The sequence below is a fragment of the Hyaena hyaena genome, unplaced genomic scaffold, assembly GCF_003009895.1.
Source record: "Hyaena hyaena isolate Hyena2069 unplaced genomic scaffold, ASM300989v1 scaffold_129, whole genome shotgun sequence".
Taxonomy (NCBI): domain Eukaryota; kingdom Metazoa; phylum Chordata; class Mammalia; order Carnivora; family Hyaenidae; genus Hyaena; species Hyaena hyaena.
The window spans coordinates 1580538-1595942 of record NW_024080763.1 but is presented as its reverse complement, the minus strand read 5'-3'; the positions used below and the strand labels follow the sequence as shown (position 1 = coordinate 1595942).

Below are 15405 nucleotides of genomic sequence, written 5' to 3'. Positions count from 1 at the left end.
TGTGTCTCCGTCTCTCTCTGACCCTCCCCTGTTCACGTTGTCTGTCTGTCTCTCTCAGGAAAAAAAAAAAGTGTGCTGACTGATCAAAGGGGCGGGGGGAGGTCAACAATGATTCCAAGCTTTTGGGGCTGTGCAAGTCAGAAAACGGTATTTTTGCTGAACTTGGGGAAAAGTGTGGTCGAAGGAGACTTGCGGGAGATCAAGAGTCCAGTTTTGAACCTGAAAGTGTGGATAAACGGAAGAAAGAATAAGGCTTCCTGATCTTCTTTTCCTAACTTTGTGACATTTCCTTTTGGCTGTTAGTTTTTAATTCGTTGTTTCAATCTTCTATGATTTTTCGTTACATTCGTGTTCTTTTGTTACAGAATCTAATCCCTTACCACCTCCGGGGCTACCCCCGTTTCACTTCCAACCACCCCAAGTCCCCTCCCTCCTGCGGATCATAGTACCACCCTTCCTCCTGCCCCCCCCGCCCCCCCCCCCCGCCGCATTATAGTCTCCACACTGCGGCCAGAGGGGTCGTTCGAAAAAGGAAATAACGGGGGCGCCTGGGTGGATCAGTCGCTTAAGCGTCCGACTTCAGCTCAGGTCATGACCTCACGGTTCCTGGGTTCGAGCCCCGAGTCTGGCTCTGCGCTGACAGCTCGGAGCCTGGAGGTGCTTCGGATTCTGTGTCTCCCTCTCTCTGCCCCTCCCCTGCTCACTCTCTCTCTCAAAAATGAATAAACGTTATAAAAAATTAATAGAAAAAGAAAACGGAAGTAACAGCATGTTATTTCCATGTGAAACGCAAACCACGCACTTGTTTGAATCCTCTCCCTCCTTTCATTCTTGAGTTGGCTTTGATTAGTAAGACTTTCATTTGCGAAGAGAAGAAAACGATTTGGGGAACTACCAAGGGCTATACAGCAGAGGCAGGAGCTGAGGTGTGGCGGGCGCGACACGGGGGACACGTCGCGAGGGCGGGTTCCAACCGCGCAAAACGGCCTCTCTCTCAGTGCTCCGGCCCCTTGGCCTCACCCGCCCAAGACTTCATTTCCCAGGATGCCGAGGGGCGGGGCCGGCCGGAAGGCAGTGTGCCCTCCGCGGGGCATGATGGGGGAGTTGGAGATTTCCATCATGGCGGCTTCCATTTCGGGCTACACCTTCAGCGCTGTGTGTTTCCACAGCGCCAACAGCAACGCCGACCACGTAGGTGCCGGGCCCCCCGCCGCGGCCGCTGGAGCCTCCAGCCTCCGTCCCGGGCCGGCGCCCGAGGCCCAGCTGGGATCGCTCGCGGCTCCCCGCCTGGGCTCCCGGGCTGGCCCGAGGGGCAGGTGACCCGGGCGGCTCCCGCCCCCGGCGAGCCCCGCTACCCGGGGCTTCTTCGCCCCCGGGCTGGGCCCCCTCGCTCGGTGCCTGGCGCCTCCCGGGCCTCTCAGGACAGCCGTCTTGTGTTTAGCAAAGCTGTCTCGGTTGGCAGCCAGCAGTGTCTGGAGTCGCTTAGTGGAAACCGGGCTCCTGCCCCTCCCTGAGAGGCTTCTAGACTGGCGAGGGGCTCCCGGGGTCGGCAGAGGGATGGGCGACCGAGCTTTCGTCTGGGAGCCGAGGCACCCCGCGCCGCCCGCCGGCCTCACAGGTTGTTGTGGGGTGCGACAGGGAAACCATGGCTGTCACCGTTCGTACTTGTGAGATACGTTCGCGTGTTTCCTTCGCCTCGATGGAAAATGGAGAATGTAAACAGGAGTGTTTACGTGTAGGGTCTGTTTGCCTTGCAGTTGCCTTTTTAGTTCCTTGGCGAATGTTCGAAAACCACGGCGCTCGTCTCAGCGAAATAGGGAAATGACAGGCCTACGTATGAGTGGTCGGAAATGCATAGGCTTCGGAGCTCACAGAGAGCAGAGCCTGTCCGCTTCAGTGTCTTTATTTTACGAATTGTCTTTTAATGTCCTTCGCCTGGATGGAAGTTTCTTTGTGAAACTAGATAACTTTTATCTCTAGGTACATGTGTAATCCGTCCACCAAATGGAGGGGTTGTTTTAAAAGATGTCAATAGTGAATTGTTGACATTCGTTTAGTAAGTGTGGGGGCTTTGTGGTTGTCATTACAAAGCAAAATGATACACTGCAGAATAAGGAACTGGATTTGGTTTGATGTCTGCAGTCTTAGCTTCCGTTAATAAAGACTGGTCGCACAGAGAGGTGATTCTGTTAGTAAACTGGATAGCATGAAATTATTGTACTTTCCGTCTCTTCGGTGTTGCCGGTAGAGGTTAATGATAGGGATACACACAAGATGGGTGTTTCCAGAGTGAGTTCACGTCTCTGGACACTAAGACCTTTGATACTATAGTTAGGTATTTAATAATGTAATGAAGTTCTATATATAGGTTGTAATACTCCTGATGTCCTTAGAAATATTGAATATGGTTTCAGTAATGCTTCTTAACATCTCTAGTTCTTGGAGTACCTAGTAAGATGACAGTTTTTGCAAAAGGCAAGATTATTGTTAAGAATAAGTTACCTCTTGAAAAGTGGATAGTTTTTCTTTTTTTTTTTAAGTGTTTTTTTATTTATTTCTGAGAGAGAGAGAGAGAGACAGCATGAGCAGGGGAGGGTCAGAGAGAGGGAGACACAGAATCTGAAACAGGCTCCAGGCTCTGAGCTGTCAGCGCAGAGCCCAACGTGGGGCTTGAACCCATGAACCTTGAGATCATGACCTGAGCCAAAGTCGGACGCTTAACGGACTGAGCCACCCAGGCGCCCCAGTGGATAGTTTTTCTACAAACAGCAGTGACAGGGCCATGTCATTTAATTGGTATTCATTAATTCGAGAGACATTCCCTTATAACCTGAGCTTTGCCAGACATGGTGCTGGACTTCATGGAAAGTTTCACCACAGTGGTAGTTTGCAACTCTCTCTCGCATGACCAGAGCTATTTATGTTAATCTTGCCACAATTATATATGTAGACTCCTTTAATTTCAATTTTATAAATTTTCAAGTTGATGAACCAAAAATGTGCTTTTGTAGGGCATTCTTGTTTTGTCCAGGAAAGAAATTAATTTAAAATCATTTGGTCTGGAGAGCTGAGGTTAGGAAGCTTTTTCTGTAAAGGGCCAGATAGTAAATATTTTAGGTTTTGTGAGCCAGTCTCTGTAGCAACTACTCAATTGTTGCATGGAGAAAGAAGCCAAGGACAATAAATAAATTAGGGTTTCCAATTGAACTTTAGTTACGGACTCTGAAATTTGAGTTTCACATAATCCTCACATCATGAAATATTCCTATTTTTTATTTTTTTCAACCATTTAAAAGTAGAATCTATTCTCAACTTGTGGGCTGTACACTAACAGGCATGAAGCTAGATTGAGCCCACATACCCCAATTTGCCTCTTCCTATCAAGTAACAATGGCTCAGATAATCCAGATCAGTAGATAATCAACACTCATTATACTTGGCTTTGGAATGTATTGATGTCACTGTTGTCTCTTTCAACCTGAGGACTATGATAGACTTGCCAGGTAAAATACAGGGCACTCAGTTAAATGTGAATTTCAGATAAATAGGAAGTAATATTTTAGAGTAAGCATATCCTAAACATTACATAAAAGTTGTTCATCGTTTGTCTGAAATTCACACTTAACTGGGTAGCCTGCATTTTTATTTTCTAAATTTGGCAGTCCTAGACTGTGGGACACTGGGAATCTGTAGATACATTCTTAAGGTGTGAAGTTCTATAGGAATTTAAACTTTTGTTCACTGTAATTTTTATTAATTTGTGACAGAGGCAAAGCTCTTTTGTCATGAGAACTCATAACTGAAAGACTTTTATGGAATAAAACAAGCTTTTTTAGTCACTGTTTCTCAAAATAACAGTCATGGACACTCCTTTAGGTTTGAGAGGAAAAATTTTTTAATGTTTTATTTATTTTGAATGAGAGCCTGTGTGCGTGCGTCTAGTGGGGGAAGGACAGAGAGAGAGGGAGAGAGAGAATTCCAAGCAGCCTCCCTGCTGGCAGCACAGAGACCCATGCAGGGCTCTATCCCACCAACTGTGAGATCATGACCTGAGCCAAAATCAAGAGTCGGACGCTGAGCCGACTGAGCCACCCAGGCACCGGAGGGAAATTTTTTTGAAGGGGATCTGTCTATCACTCAAGTTTGAGAATGCCCTATACATGATGATTTGGGATTTTAGGACACTCTGCTCCCCTAATTCACAACAAAAGCTATGTTGTAAAACATCTGTCTCTCCCTCCTCACCCCCATAGATTCCAACTGGGGGAATGTATATATTTTAATGTTTATTTTTGAGAGAGAGTGTCTGCGGGGGAGGAAGAGCAGAGAGAGAGGGAGGCAAAGAATCCCAAGCAGGCTCCTTGCTCTAAGCCCACAGCCCAACGCAGGGCTCGAACCCACCAATCGTGAGATCATGCGTGACCTGAACTGAAATCAAGAGTCGGATGCTCAACCGATTGAGCCATCCAGGCCCCCCCTAACTGGGAATATTTTTAAACTAGGAAATTTTTTTAATTGATTTGAAGGGTTAGTCTAGAATAGAAAGGTATGTAGTACTAGGGCCTTGTTTCAGGGCACCTGGGTGGCTCAGACAGTTAAGTGTCTGGCTTCAACTCAGGTCTTTAACAGTTCATGGGTTCGAGCCCCACATCGGGCTCTGTGCTGTCAGCTCAGAGCCCGTGTCAGATCCTCTGTGCCTCTCTCTACTCCGCATTCTCTTTCTCTCTCACTTTCTGCCCCCCCCACCCCCGCTCTGTCTCTCTCTCAAACTGAATACATAAACATAGAAAAAAGAGGGGGGCATTGTTTGAACAAATATCCTCAGCCACTATTTATTGAGCACCTCCGATGTGTTAGGCACTTTGCTGGGTGCCGAGATATAGCAGTGAACACACACAGAGTCCCTGCTCTCATGGGGCTTACATTTTAGTAGGTGTAGGCATTTGTTTGTTAATACAAGAATGTACTATGGCACATAGTAAGAAGACTGAGAAGAAAAAGAATGCAGGGGACAGGAGACAGAGTGTCTGGCAGACCTTGTCTCCATCATATTGGCCAGGGAAGGCCCCTCTAATAAGGTGCCATTTGAGTAAAGAGCCAAATGGATAGGGGCGCCTAGGTGGCTCAGTTGGTTAAGTGTCCAACTCTTGATTTCGGCTCATGGCAGGATCTCATGTTTCCAGAGTTCAAGCCCCATGGTGGCTCTACGCTGACAAGGCAGAGCCTGTTTGGGATTCTCTCTCTCCCTGCCCCTTCTACGCATTCTCTCTCTTCTCTCAAAAATGTACTTTAAACAGTTATTAAAAAAAACAGAAGAGCAAAATGGAGGGAAGGAGTGAGGCTCGAGGCTCTCCGGGAAGGGAGATTGCAGAACAGCTGTTAGTTCACCCTCTTTAGGGAAGTTACTGTGACAGACACTTCGTGTTCTCCACCTCTGCCTGTGCTGGGCACGCCGGCACGCGCTCACACAGGAGGGTACGTGCCGAGGGGTCCAGGATTTGCTGTGTATGTTCTCTGCGGGTGTAAAGAAACCGACCTCGGTGTTTATAAGGGGAAAATGTTCATCTGAATGATAAGAGATTTATTTGCTGAATTCCTCACTTCCCACAGCCCGTCCGAGAGCAGTTCGTTGCGTCTTGCTAACAGTGCTTTTAAAACAATGGAGTAAATTGTATACTGTTTCCAGAAAACAGCTTTGGAATATTTCTGCTTCCTGAGCTTTTCTGATATTGGTTATTACACTCCGTAGGATTTAGAAAATGAATTCACTCTACTTATTTTTGATTCAAAAAACAAAAAAAAACCTATGGTTTTTTTTTTTTTGAAGGGATAAAAGTGATTCATTGTGTATGGAGCAACCCAGTTAATCCATGTATCTCAGATTGCTTAAGTCTTACTTGTCAGTTTGTAGAAGAACAGTTTATTTGGCAAGCTTTTTGGGTTATTGTTAAAATTGTTATTAAATTATAATGCCCTCCATTCCTCTTAATATCAGTAAAAAAACAAAATCATCTTTGTTTTTCGTCTGCCACTGTTTTCTTTTTATTCCTTTTAGGAAGGGTTTCTGCTGGGAGAGGTGAGACAAGAGGAAACCCTCAGCATCAGTGACTCACAAATCAGCAACACAGAATTTCTGCAAGTGATCGGTGCGTAAGTTCATTGCTGAGCTGAGAGATACCTTTTCTGTGTCGATGCTGTGCTGTGTGTTTTGTTCTTCGGCCCTTACCTGATTTTAATCTGAAAGTCTAAAGGTACATGGAAAATAATTAAAGTCACAATGCAGATCATTTGCCCAGGTAACTGGCGTGCAGTGTTTTGTAAGTGTGAGCTTGCAGCGGGTGGCTGTGTGTGCAGCTAGCCTTGTAAAGCGGTCCCTTACCCACTGACTGGTCTTGTGCCGGATTACTGTGTGCTGGTTCGCTGGATTGTCTCTTTAGCACCGCAGCGAGCCCCAAGTCTGCGTATTGGGCTGTCCCCCATTGTCAGCGTCCCCTCATGCCGTGACAAGTGGCTGTGTTGGGCTGGTCCTTCCTGGAGGGATCTGGAGAAGATGTTCACGCTTGTGTACACGAGCTGTTTGCTAAATCCACCCCGCCTCCTGGAGAACAAGCCAAGCAGTCCATTTTGGGGCCATTGCCCGGGAAGACGAAGGAGCATTTACAGGTGCGCCCACTGTCTCTGGAGCAGCCCCTTTTTTGAAAACTAGGGATCACACTGCCCCGCACACGTGTCACCGAACAGCATATCCTGATGCTCCGATCGTGGCAAGGGACGTTTCACTTCTGCAGCCAACGTCTGTTGACCATCACATGTGACGCGTGTGCCAGGCAGTGGTGCCCAGATGCCTCTTTAGCTGCCAGGAGCCAGGCAGGGGAGGAAAGAGCAGGGAAACAGAGGCACCAGACAATGGCACAAGATGAGACCTGTGAGTAAGGAACAGAGACAACACCCTCAGTTGGAAAAAAACCTGCCAGTGGGTAAAATCAGCAAAGGTGTCATGAAGGAGGTGAACTTTGGGCTAGTGGGCGGTGCATTCAGGGGAACCCAGAGTGAGGAGTGCTTTTTATAAAATATGCAGGGAATCTGGCCTGTTTCTACACAACTAAAATACAGAGTGTGTGAAGGTCAGTGGTTTCCGGTTTGAAATCTTGCTGAGAGGTTAGGTTATGTTGGGGCCACATCATCAGTCTTAAGCCTGTTCTGAAAGCCTCCTGGTACATGGGTTGGGAGGCCAGGGTGAGGACTGAGGTGGGGTTAGGCCGGGGGTGGGTGGGGGGCAAGAAACAGTTTCCTAAAGGACCAAAGCTATAAAACCCACGCCCCACAATAATGACTTATTATACAGACTTGATATACTGGGTGTAGCTGCTCTTTCACTGAGATTTCATTTTTGATTTTGTTTTGCTTAACTCTTTAAAATCCTGAGATAGAGACTTTGGTTTTTATTGAACATGTGTGCAGTTTTATTGTTTGCACTTGGATTTTCGAAACAAATTCTGTATATGAAGGTTAAAATGCCAGTGTTAACTGACAGCAAACCGTGCAAGAAAGAGCTCTCTTAGCTGGCATGGTCACAAAAGTAGCATTTCTGATGAGTGTCCTGGCTATGTATTTATTTTTAAAGAAACTGAATGGCAAAATAATTCCAATTCTGCAGTTTGATGCACTATATCTGATTTATAAACCTGGTTCTTGCAGTAAATACGTTTCCATGGTATTGTAGATGCGGGGAAGTGCCGATCGATAGAGTCCTAGTTAATACAGCACCATGACAACCATCTTTTGCTGAACAACGTTTAGCTTATTAGCTATATTCATCTCTTTGTTTGAAACGGATTATGGATCTCATGGGCAAAGTGTTTGTTGGCATTATCTTAGAAGTATTGTTATCATTGGAATAGTTTTCTTTGAAAAATGAATGTGTGTCAAAAATATAAACCAGGGGCTCTGGGGAACCTGGGTTGAAAGGATAAATCTTAGCTGAAATGCATGAGTAGTAGTTCAGACCAGTGGGGTAAAGAAACTTCCTGGCGTGGCTTAACCTCCAGAAAGAGATGTTCTAAATAAAATGAACTGACCAAAGTCCTTATTTGCTGCACAAGTCTGAATCCGCGTGCAGACCCCTTTATCTGCCTCCGTGTAATAAGGACTTCATAAAGGTGCTACATTCAGGATACATGTTGCGTTTCGTGCTATGTGTTGATTTTAAAGGCTGTGCTAACACACTTTAAGTAGAGCTGCCCACCCTTAGTTCTAGGAAGGGGAGGGAGCAGACAACCACCAAAGGGCCTCCTTAGTCAATGAGGTGACCCACTGCAGTTACTGGGAAGGTTGGGAGTGTTAGAACTACTCAGTCACCCCCAGGAGGGGAAGCGGAGGTGGAAAGACCAGTGAGAATAGCCGTCGCTCTGGGGGGACTTCTAAGGAAGTGAGTGCAGAGACGCCCCGCACGAGTAAAGGAGTCTGGATCATGTGGATGAGCTTAGAGGCACGGAAAACTCTGGACCCAGAGGTGAGGCTGTCCTGCTTCTGCCTGGTCCTGAGATCTGCATGCCAGCCAGCCTCCTTCTGATCTGCAGCTTTCTCTGCTTCAGGCCTTCACCCACTTGTCTCCACGGAGTGCGTAGGCATTGCAGAAAATCTTACAAGAGAAAGATTGGACTTCCTTTAGCAAATGCCCCAGGATACCTAGGGCATATCTGTAGTGCGCTTTTAACCCCAGCCGTAAACCATGGCAGAAGGCTACTGGGGCGGCTGATGACAGCTGTGTGTATTTGGGGTTCAGAACTGACTGGAGGGGGTTTCTGAAAATATCCTTTAAAGTGGAAGGTGAGGTTTTTTTTCGTTTCCCTGAACTCTCCTTAAAGTTTTTGCTACAAATGTTCCATGTTCTAATTGCTTTACTAATAGTATCTGAAATAATGTAGGCTGGTGTAATGTATTATGTTTGGTGATAAAAGAACAATCTCTAGATGAAGGTTTCTTATTTGCATCACTTTGTCGACAGCTATGAGAGGCAATGAACTCATCTTCCCAGCGGAGGGGACCGCATTCGTGCGCCTGTTCTGGCCACGTTAACGTTAGGACAGAAGCTAATGGACGCAGTCCCTTGTCCTCCAGGGTCGTGGTTTCATTTTAATTGCATTAAAATTGTAGCCTGGAACTCTATGGCTGTGGCTTTTTAAACAATAGGCGACTAGGCTCTGTCTAGAAGAATGTTATTAATAGAACTGAATGGTTAATTAGTCTCATGGTCTTCTGAAGCCACCCAGACCCTAAGTCCCCTGATGAGCTTGAAGAAATTGTTCTTCTGATCACAGCAGTATTTCCAGAAGCCGTTAGGGTCTGCCTTCTAAATGACTGTTTCCCTTGGTGCCGACAGTCTTTGAAAGGGTTAACGGGCCTCCAGCGTCTCCTCCCTTCCCCTTCAAAACACGTGGCCTAGGTTGTCCGGAGTTGTCCTGAGCCGTTGGTGGGTCACTGATGGGGGGGTGGTTGGGCCCTCCTCTCCCCGAGCTGTCCGCTCAGTGCTTGACCACTTTGATTAGATGCTTCCAGTCAGTTGTCACTTTTGTCTCTTGTGCGTTGTTTAAAGAGGTGAGGTTGAGTGAGGGCACACAGTAGCCGCGGGTTCTGAGTGAAAGCTTTCAGAGGTGCGCTCCTCGGGTGCAGGCAGATGGAAGCAGAAACTGTTTTCCAGTTCACTCTGCTCTGAGAATGTGTCCTTGAGTTGAAGTGTTAAGAAGATTCACTGCCTTCCCTGATGGATACACAGTACTTACTGGGGACAGGAAAGCTGTGTTTTTATCGCTTGAGATTTTGGTTAAAAAAAAAAAATCCTGGGCCAATTTATACTTTATACTATATCTTACCAGATTAGCTAAGATGTGTTTTTTTCTTTCTAATTACAGAAATCCATAACCATCAGCCTTGTTCAAAACTTTTTAGGTAAGCCACATCCTTCTTTGTCACTTTTAGTCCTTATTAAAATATTGGTTGATATAAACTAGTGAATATTGGGGTGCCTGGGTGGCTCAGTCGATTAAGGACCCAACTCTTGATTTTGGTTCAGGTCATGATCTCACGGTTTGTGAGATCGAACCCTGCGTCAGGCTCCGCACTGACAGTGTGGAGCCTGCTTGGGATTCCATCTCTCTCTCTCTCTCTCTCTCTCTCAAAAATAAATAAATAAACATTAAAAAAAACCTGGAATTAAAAAACTAGTGAATTTTAGGTCTGTAGCTGATTGTGGCTATGAAGTCACATGTATAACTGAGAGCATCCAAATTCCCTTGTTTGTGAACAAACACCTGTGTGGTCGGGGCGCTGTGTTAGGTGAGGGAGAGAGGGGATGGTATCAATCTTGGCCTCTGTGGTTTCCAGTGAAAGCCTGCTCCTCCTCCCTCCCAAGGACTTTTTAGCCACAGAGCAGGGAGTTAAGGATCACATATGGACAAAATAATTTAACGGGTGTTTTTAAGAAGAATAAAAAATGTTCAGTGTTCAACTTCAAAGTATAAGGAAAGAAAACATGGAACTTTCTTTTTGCATATATATAAGCTAGTATACACCAGTCGCATACTAAGACCAACTAAAGGACGGAGAGGGGAAGAAAAGGGAGGAGCAACATTCAGAAGGGAGGGAGCATATGACACGTGTGGAGGGTGAGAGAGAAAAGCGCCAGTACCTTCGGTCCACTGCACTTCTACCCAGACTCCCATCCAGGCCTCTGCCTGCCCTCTGAGCCCAGACCCCTCCACCTGATGGTTGGTATGATGATTTCAACTCTGTTTCTTAACCCCCCCCCCCCCCCCGAGGGTGTGTTCTGCCTTCCCAGAAGCCAGCCCTTCCCTTCCAGAGCTGCCCACACTAGTACAGTCATGCCAACCCTGTGCGCCTAGCTCTTCGTGCTGTGCATCCCCTGCTTTCACCCTGACCCCCGTCTGTTCCCAGCTGGCTCAGACACCCAGCCCCCTGCACCCTAGAACTCCTGGGGGCCCTCCCCCTGCCCCCCTACCGCACACACACCTACCCATTGATTATTGCACGGCCCTCATGCAAGATGGCTACCTGTGGACAAAGCCTGAAAGCGGCCGAAAACCTCATCACTTTAGATTTACACATAACCGAAAGAGGAGTGGGAAGCAAGACCAGCAACTCATTTCAGAAGAATCTCAGAGCAGGGGTGCCTGGGTGGTTCAGTCGGTTAAGCGTCCAACTTTCGCTTAGGTCATGATCTCGCGGTTTGTGGGTTCGAGCCCCGCGTCGGGCTCTGTGCTGACTGCCAGCTCAGAGTCTGGAGCCTGTTTCAGCCTGTGACTTCCTCTCTCTCTGACCCTCCCCTGCTCACGCTGTCTCTCTGTCTCTCCTAAAAATAAATAAAACATTAAAAAAAAAATAAAATAGAAGAATCTCAGAGCAAATGAAATGATTTGGTCCACATACTCCCTGTGTTTGGTCCGTGAAAGTGTCCGATTTGGCCCTGATTCTGCAAAGCTCTGCTAGGTGTGCCCTGCCTTGCCCTCCTGAGGACTTCCTTAACATGCCGCCAGTAAAGTTGTATCAGAACAAGGATTTAACTAAGTTTGTTTGTTTAAAGATTGTATTTATTTCAGTAATCTCTACACCCAGCGTGGGTGAGAACAACGGTCTCACACTCTGAGCCAGCCAGACGCCCCCAGGATTTAAGTTCAAATCACGGGCCTATAATAATTCTTGGAGTTGAAAGAAACCTTAGAAATCTGTGTCTACTCCCTCTCTCCGGAAAGGGGAGTGGAGACCACATAGGTTAAGGGACTTGCCCAAGATCATAAAGTGAGAGGCAGAGCCGGGGCTGCTATCTCCTGACTTCCGTTTCTGTGGGTTTGTTTTTGTTTTTAGTATGTTGTGAACCTCTTGCTGCTTTATCAGGCCTGGGCGTGAGACGGCCGGAGGAGGGAGGAGGGATGGCACAACCTGTGGCAGAAGGGCCCACACAGCATTATGCGTGGCCTGCTCACCACAGCATCCGGGTCAGCTAGGTCTATCTGAGGGTCAGACCTGGCTTCAAACCTCAGTTCTTCCATCCGCCAGCTCTGTGGTTTGAGGCAAGTCACTTAACCTAAGTCTCTTTATCTACAAAACTGGGAATAAAACTTGGGACACGTTGGGCTGTGCTCACACCTTCTCGCCAGCCTTGAGGCAAGAATGCAGTGAGTGACAGGAGAGAGCGTGCAGCCAAACGTTTAACAGATGTTCGTCCCCTGCTGCGCGTCTCAGAAAAAGAGCGCTTGCGTTCTTTTTCCCCCATCAGCAATTGATACTTAGAAAGAAGGAAACCACACATTTTGTAATTTCTTGCTATCATACCTCCCACATATGGAAGTACTACCTTTTGAATTGTAGCAGTCTCTTGAGTATTCTTTAAATGCAAAAGATACCTTCTATCACCAGGAAAGCTTTGAGATAGAGTTCTCTGTTTATCTGTGGAAGACAAGCAGTTACATCTCTGTTACCAACTTTTAGGATTCAGTGACCCATGGACACATGAGGCTAAGCATATTCAGGTCAAAATACTATGCAATTTTAATAATATTTTCTCTTTTAAATAAACAGTTTTTATGACTATGCAAGCAAAGTTAATGAAGAGAGTCTGGACAGGATTCTTAAAGATCGGAGAAAGGTATGTTCTATTTATTGCTCAGTCTGATTTGGAAATCACTCTCAATCTTATCATCTAAACTTAAAACCAGAAAGGAATGTAAAATGAAACAATGTGATTTGATATTAACTTATGAGAGTTCTGTTGACTTAAGTAGATTTTAAAGGTAAATTGCAGATGTGGGATAATGTTTAGAACATATCAATAGAAAAAAAATTAGGTATTTACAGTATGATAATGTTGTGTAAAACTCCGAAGGGAAAAACAGAGCTATACTTCAGAGAGTTAAAAATAGTTGAATTGATTCTAGATGGTTCTAATTTTCTATTTTGTAATTTAAAAAATAATTTTGCACGTGTTTTCTGCATATGCATTAATTTTACAATCAGGAAAAATATTTCTAAAATTGTAAGCTGTAATTAAACATCTTTGGGAATATTACTCTTTCAGGTTTAATTAACATTGAACATAGATGTTTTTCCAAAAGATCATGTGCTTATTACTTCTGTCAATATATGCATATAGTATTCTAATTATATGGTGACCACCAACCTACCTCCTCCTTCCACTTATTTTCACATTTTAGACAATGAACTTTTATTATACTTCCTAAAACTGAAATTTATTCTTAGGAAATCCTTACCGGAGCTCAGTTTTCTAGAGAACTCATTGCATATTAAAAGTAACGAAGCATTTTTTTTTTAAATAGATGAAAAAATTTTAAGTGACAATAATGAATAAAGAACCTGAACAGGAAATTCACAAAAGAAAAAAGACATCCTCAAATGGTCAAGAAATAAATGAAAAGATGTTTATCTTCCATTAGGAAATGCAAATTGAAACAGCATGATACTATGTTTTGGCCCATCAGATTAGCAGAAGTGTAAAAGGATTGCTCAGATCCAGTAGGGAAGGTGGTGGGGAACGGGGAAGCTGTAGTCCATGGGGTGTGTGTGGATAACAGACGTTTAGGAGGAGAGCTTTGCAAAGCAGAATTTTATTGTCTTATTTTCTTCTTCATTCTTAAATCTTATTTTTTTAATTTTTTTAATTTTGAGATGGGGAGAGCATGAGCAGGGAAGGGGCAGAGAGAGAGAGAGAATCCCAAGCAGGCTTCACACTGTCAGCGCAGAGCCTGATACGGAGTTAAAACTCATGAACCATGAACTCATGACTTGAGGCGAAATCAAGAGTCGGATGCTTAACTGACTGAGCCACCCGGGCGCCCCTCTTACTTAGTTTTTAAGTAATCTCTACACTCAACGTGGGGCTCAAACTCACAACCCCGAGGTCAAGAGTTGCACACTCCACCGACAGAGCCAGCGGGGCGCCCCTGTAACAGAATTTTAAATATGCAATTTCACCTCTGTGAATCTGGCTCCAGGAAACACTTGCACCTAGGCACAAAGACACGAAAAGCTGACATTATCAAAGGGTTTAACTCTGTGTCAGGCCGTGTTGTAAGCGCTTTCCCTGTACGGCAACAGCCTTGGGAGGCACATCACTATTATTACCATCCCATTTCACAATTGAGGCAACTAAGGGTAACGTGCTGAAGGTGCCAGCAAGTAATGGTGGGACCAAGGCTTGAACCGAGCAGTCTTGGCTTCTGAATCTACATACAAGGCTGTTTGTTGCATCTTTACTTAATAGTGAGGACTTTGAAAGCAGTCTAAGCAGTGGGAGCTGGATAAGTAGATTGTGCCGGCGCCTCCATCCTGTGGGCTCTGAAGCAGCCGTTAGAAAGAATGAGGGAAGTTCTCATGTGGTGACCTAGAAAGATCTCAGAGTTGTGTTAGGTGAAAAAAGCAGTGTTATGCTTCGAGCCTATTCTATGTAGAAACGAGTATTTGGATGCACAGAAAATGGTCTGGAAGGAAGGCAACCAAACATAAAAGTGTTTACTTTGGGAAGGGGAGTGGGGAGATGCTGCTGATGGAGGGGGATTTTTATATGATACACAGAGGGGGGTATTTTATATGATACGCGTATATTTTTTAAGTTTATTTTGAGAAAGAGCGTGCGGGTGCACCTGTATGCGTGCAAGTGAGCAGGGGGAGGGGCAGAGTGAGGCTGTTAGCGCAGAGTCGAGCTGGGGCTCAAACTCACAAACCGTGAGATCATGACCTGAGCTGAAATCAAGAGTCGGACGCTTAACCACCCGAGCCACCCAGGTGCCCCGTGATGTTTTTTATAAGTGTACTTTATAATTATAAAGTTGGAAAATTATAAAGTTGGAAAAAAGGAAAAGACTCTATCGTGTAGTTTTTTCCAGTAGTAAATAGGGACACATTTCCAAATTAATTTGAGGATTTAAAAATTGGATTTGCTGGCAGGTGCTTGCCTGGCTCAGTTAGTAGAACGTGTCACTCTTGAACTTTGGATCATGAGTTCAAGCCCAATGTTGGGGATAGAGTTTACTTTTTGAAAAAAAAATGGATTTGCTGTTTTGATCTATAGTATACCAGTCATATGTTGTTATCTGGAATTAACTTTGCTGTTCTGGGGCTAAGAGTCTCCAAAAAATTGAAAGTTGATCTGTAGGGGTGCCTGGGTGGCTCAGTTGGTTAAACGTCTGACTTCGGCTCAGGTCATGATCTCACAGTTCATTGGTTCGAGCCCCGCATTGGGCTCTGTGCTGACAGCCAGCTCAGAGCCTGGAGCCTGTTTCGGATTCTGTGTCTCCCTCTCTCTCTGACCCTCCCCTGTTCATGCTCTCTCTCTCTCTCTCTCTCTCTCAGAAATTAAAAAAAAAAAAAAAAGAA

General features: G+C 45.4%; 1 protein-coding gene across 2 annotated transcripts in view; it reads left to right on the top strand.

Moving 5' to 3' along the window:
* The first annotated feature begins 1092 nt into the window (after positions 1 to 1092).
* The window catches only part of ABRAXAS2 (abraxas 2, BRISC complex subunit), a 29376-nt gene continuing 15063 nt past the window's right edge, over positions 1093 to 15405 (top strand). Inside the window, exons 1-4 of one of the 2 annotated variants that reach the window (XM_039237947.1) lie at positions 1093 to 1191; positions 6056 to 6146; positions 9912 to 9948; positions 12595 to 12661. In XM_039237947.1, coding sequence (XP_039093878.1) covers positions 1093 to 1191; positions 6056 to 6146; positions 9912 to 9948; positions 12595 to 12661 — 294 coding nt within the window. The remainder of the gene's footprint in view (positions 1192 to 6055; positions 6147 to 9911; positions 9949 to 12594; positions 12662 to 15405) is intronic. The other variant, XM_039237948.1, reaches the window with a different exon arrangement.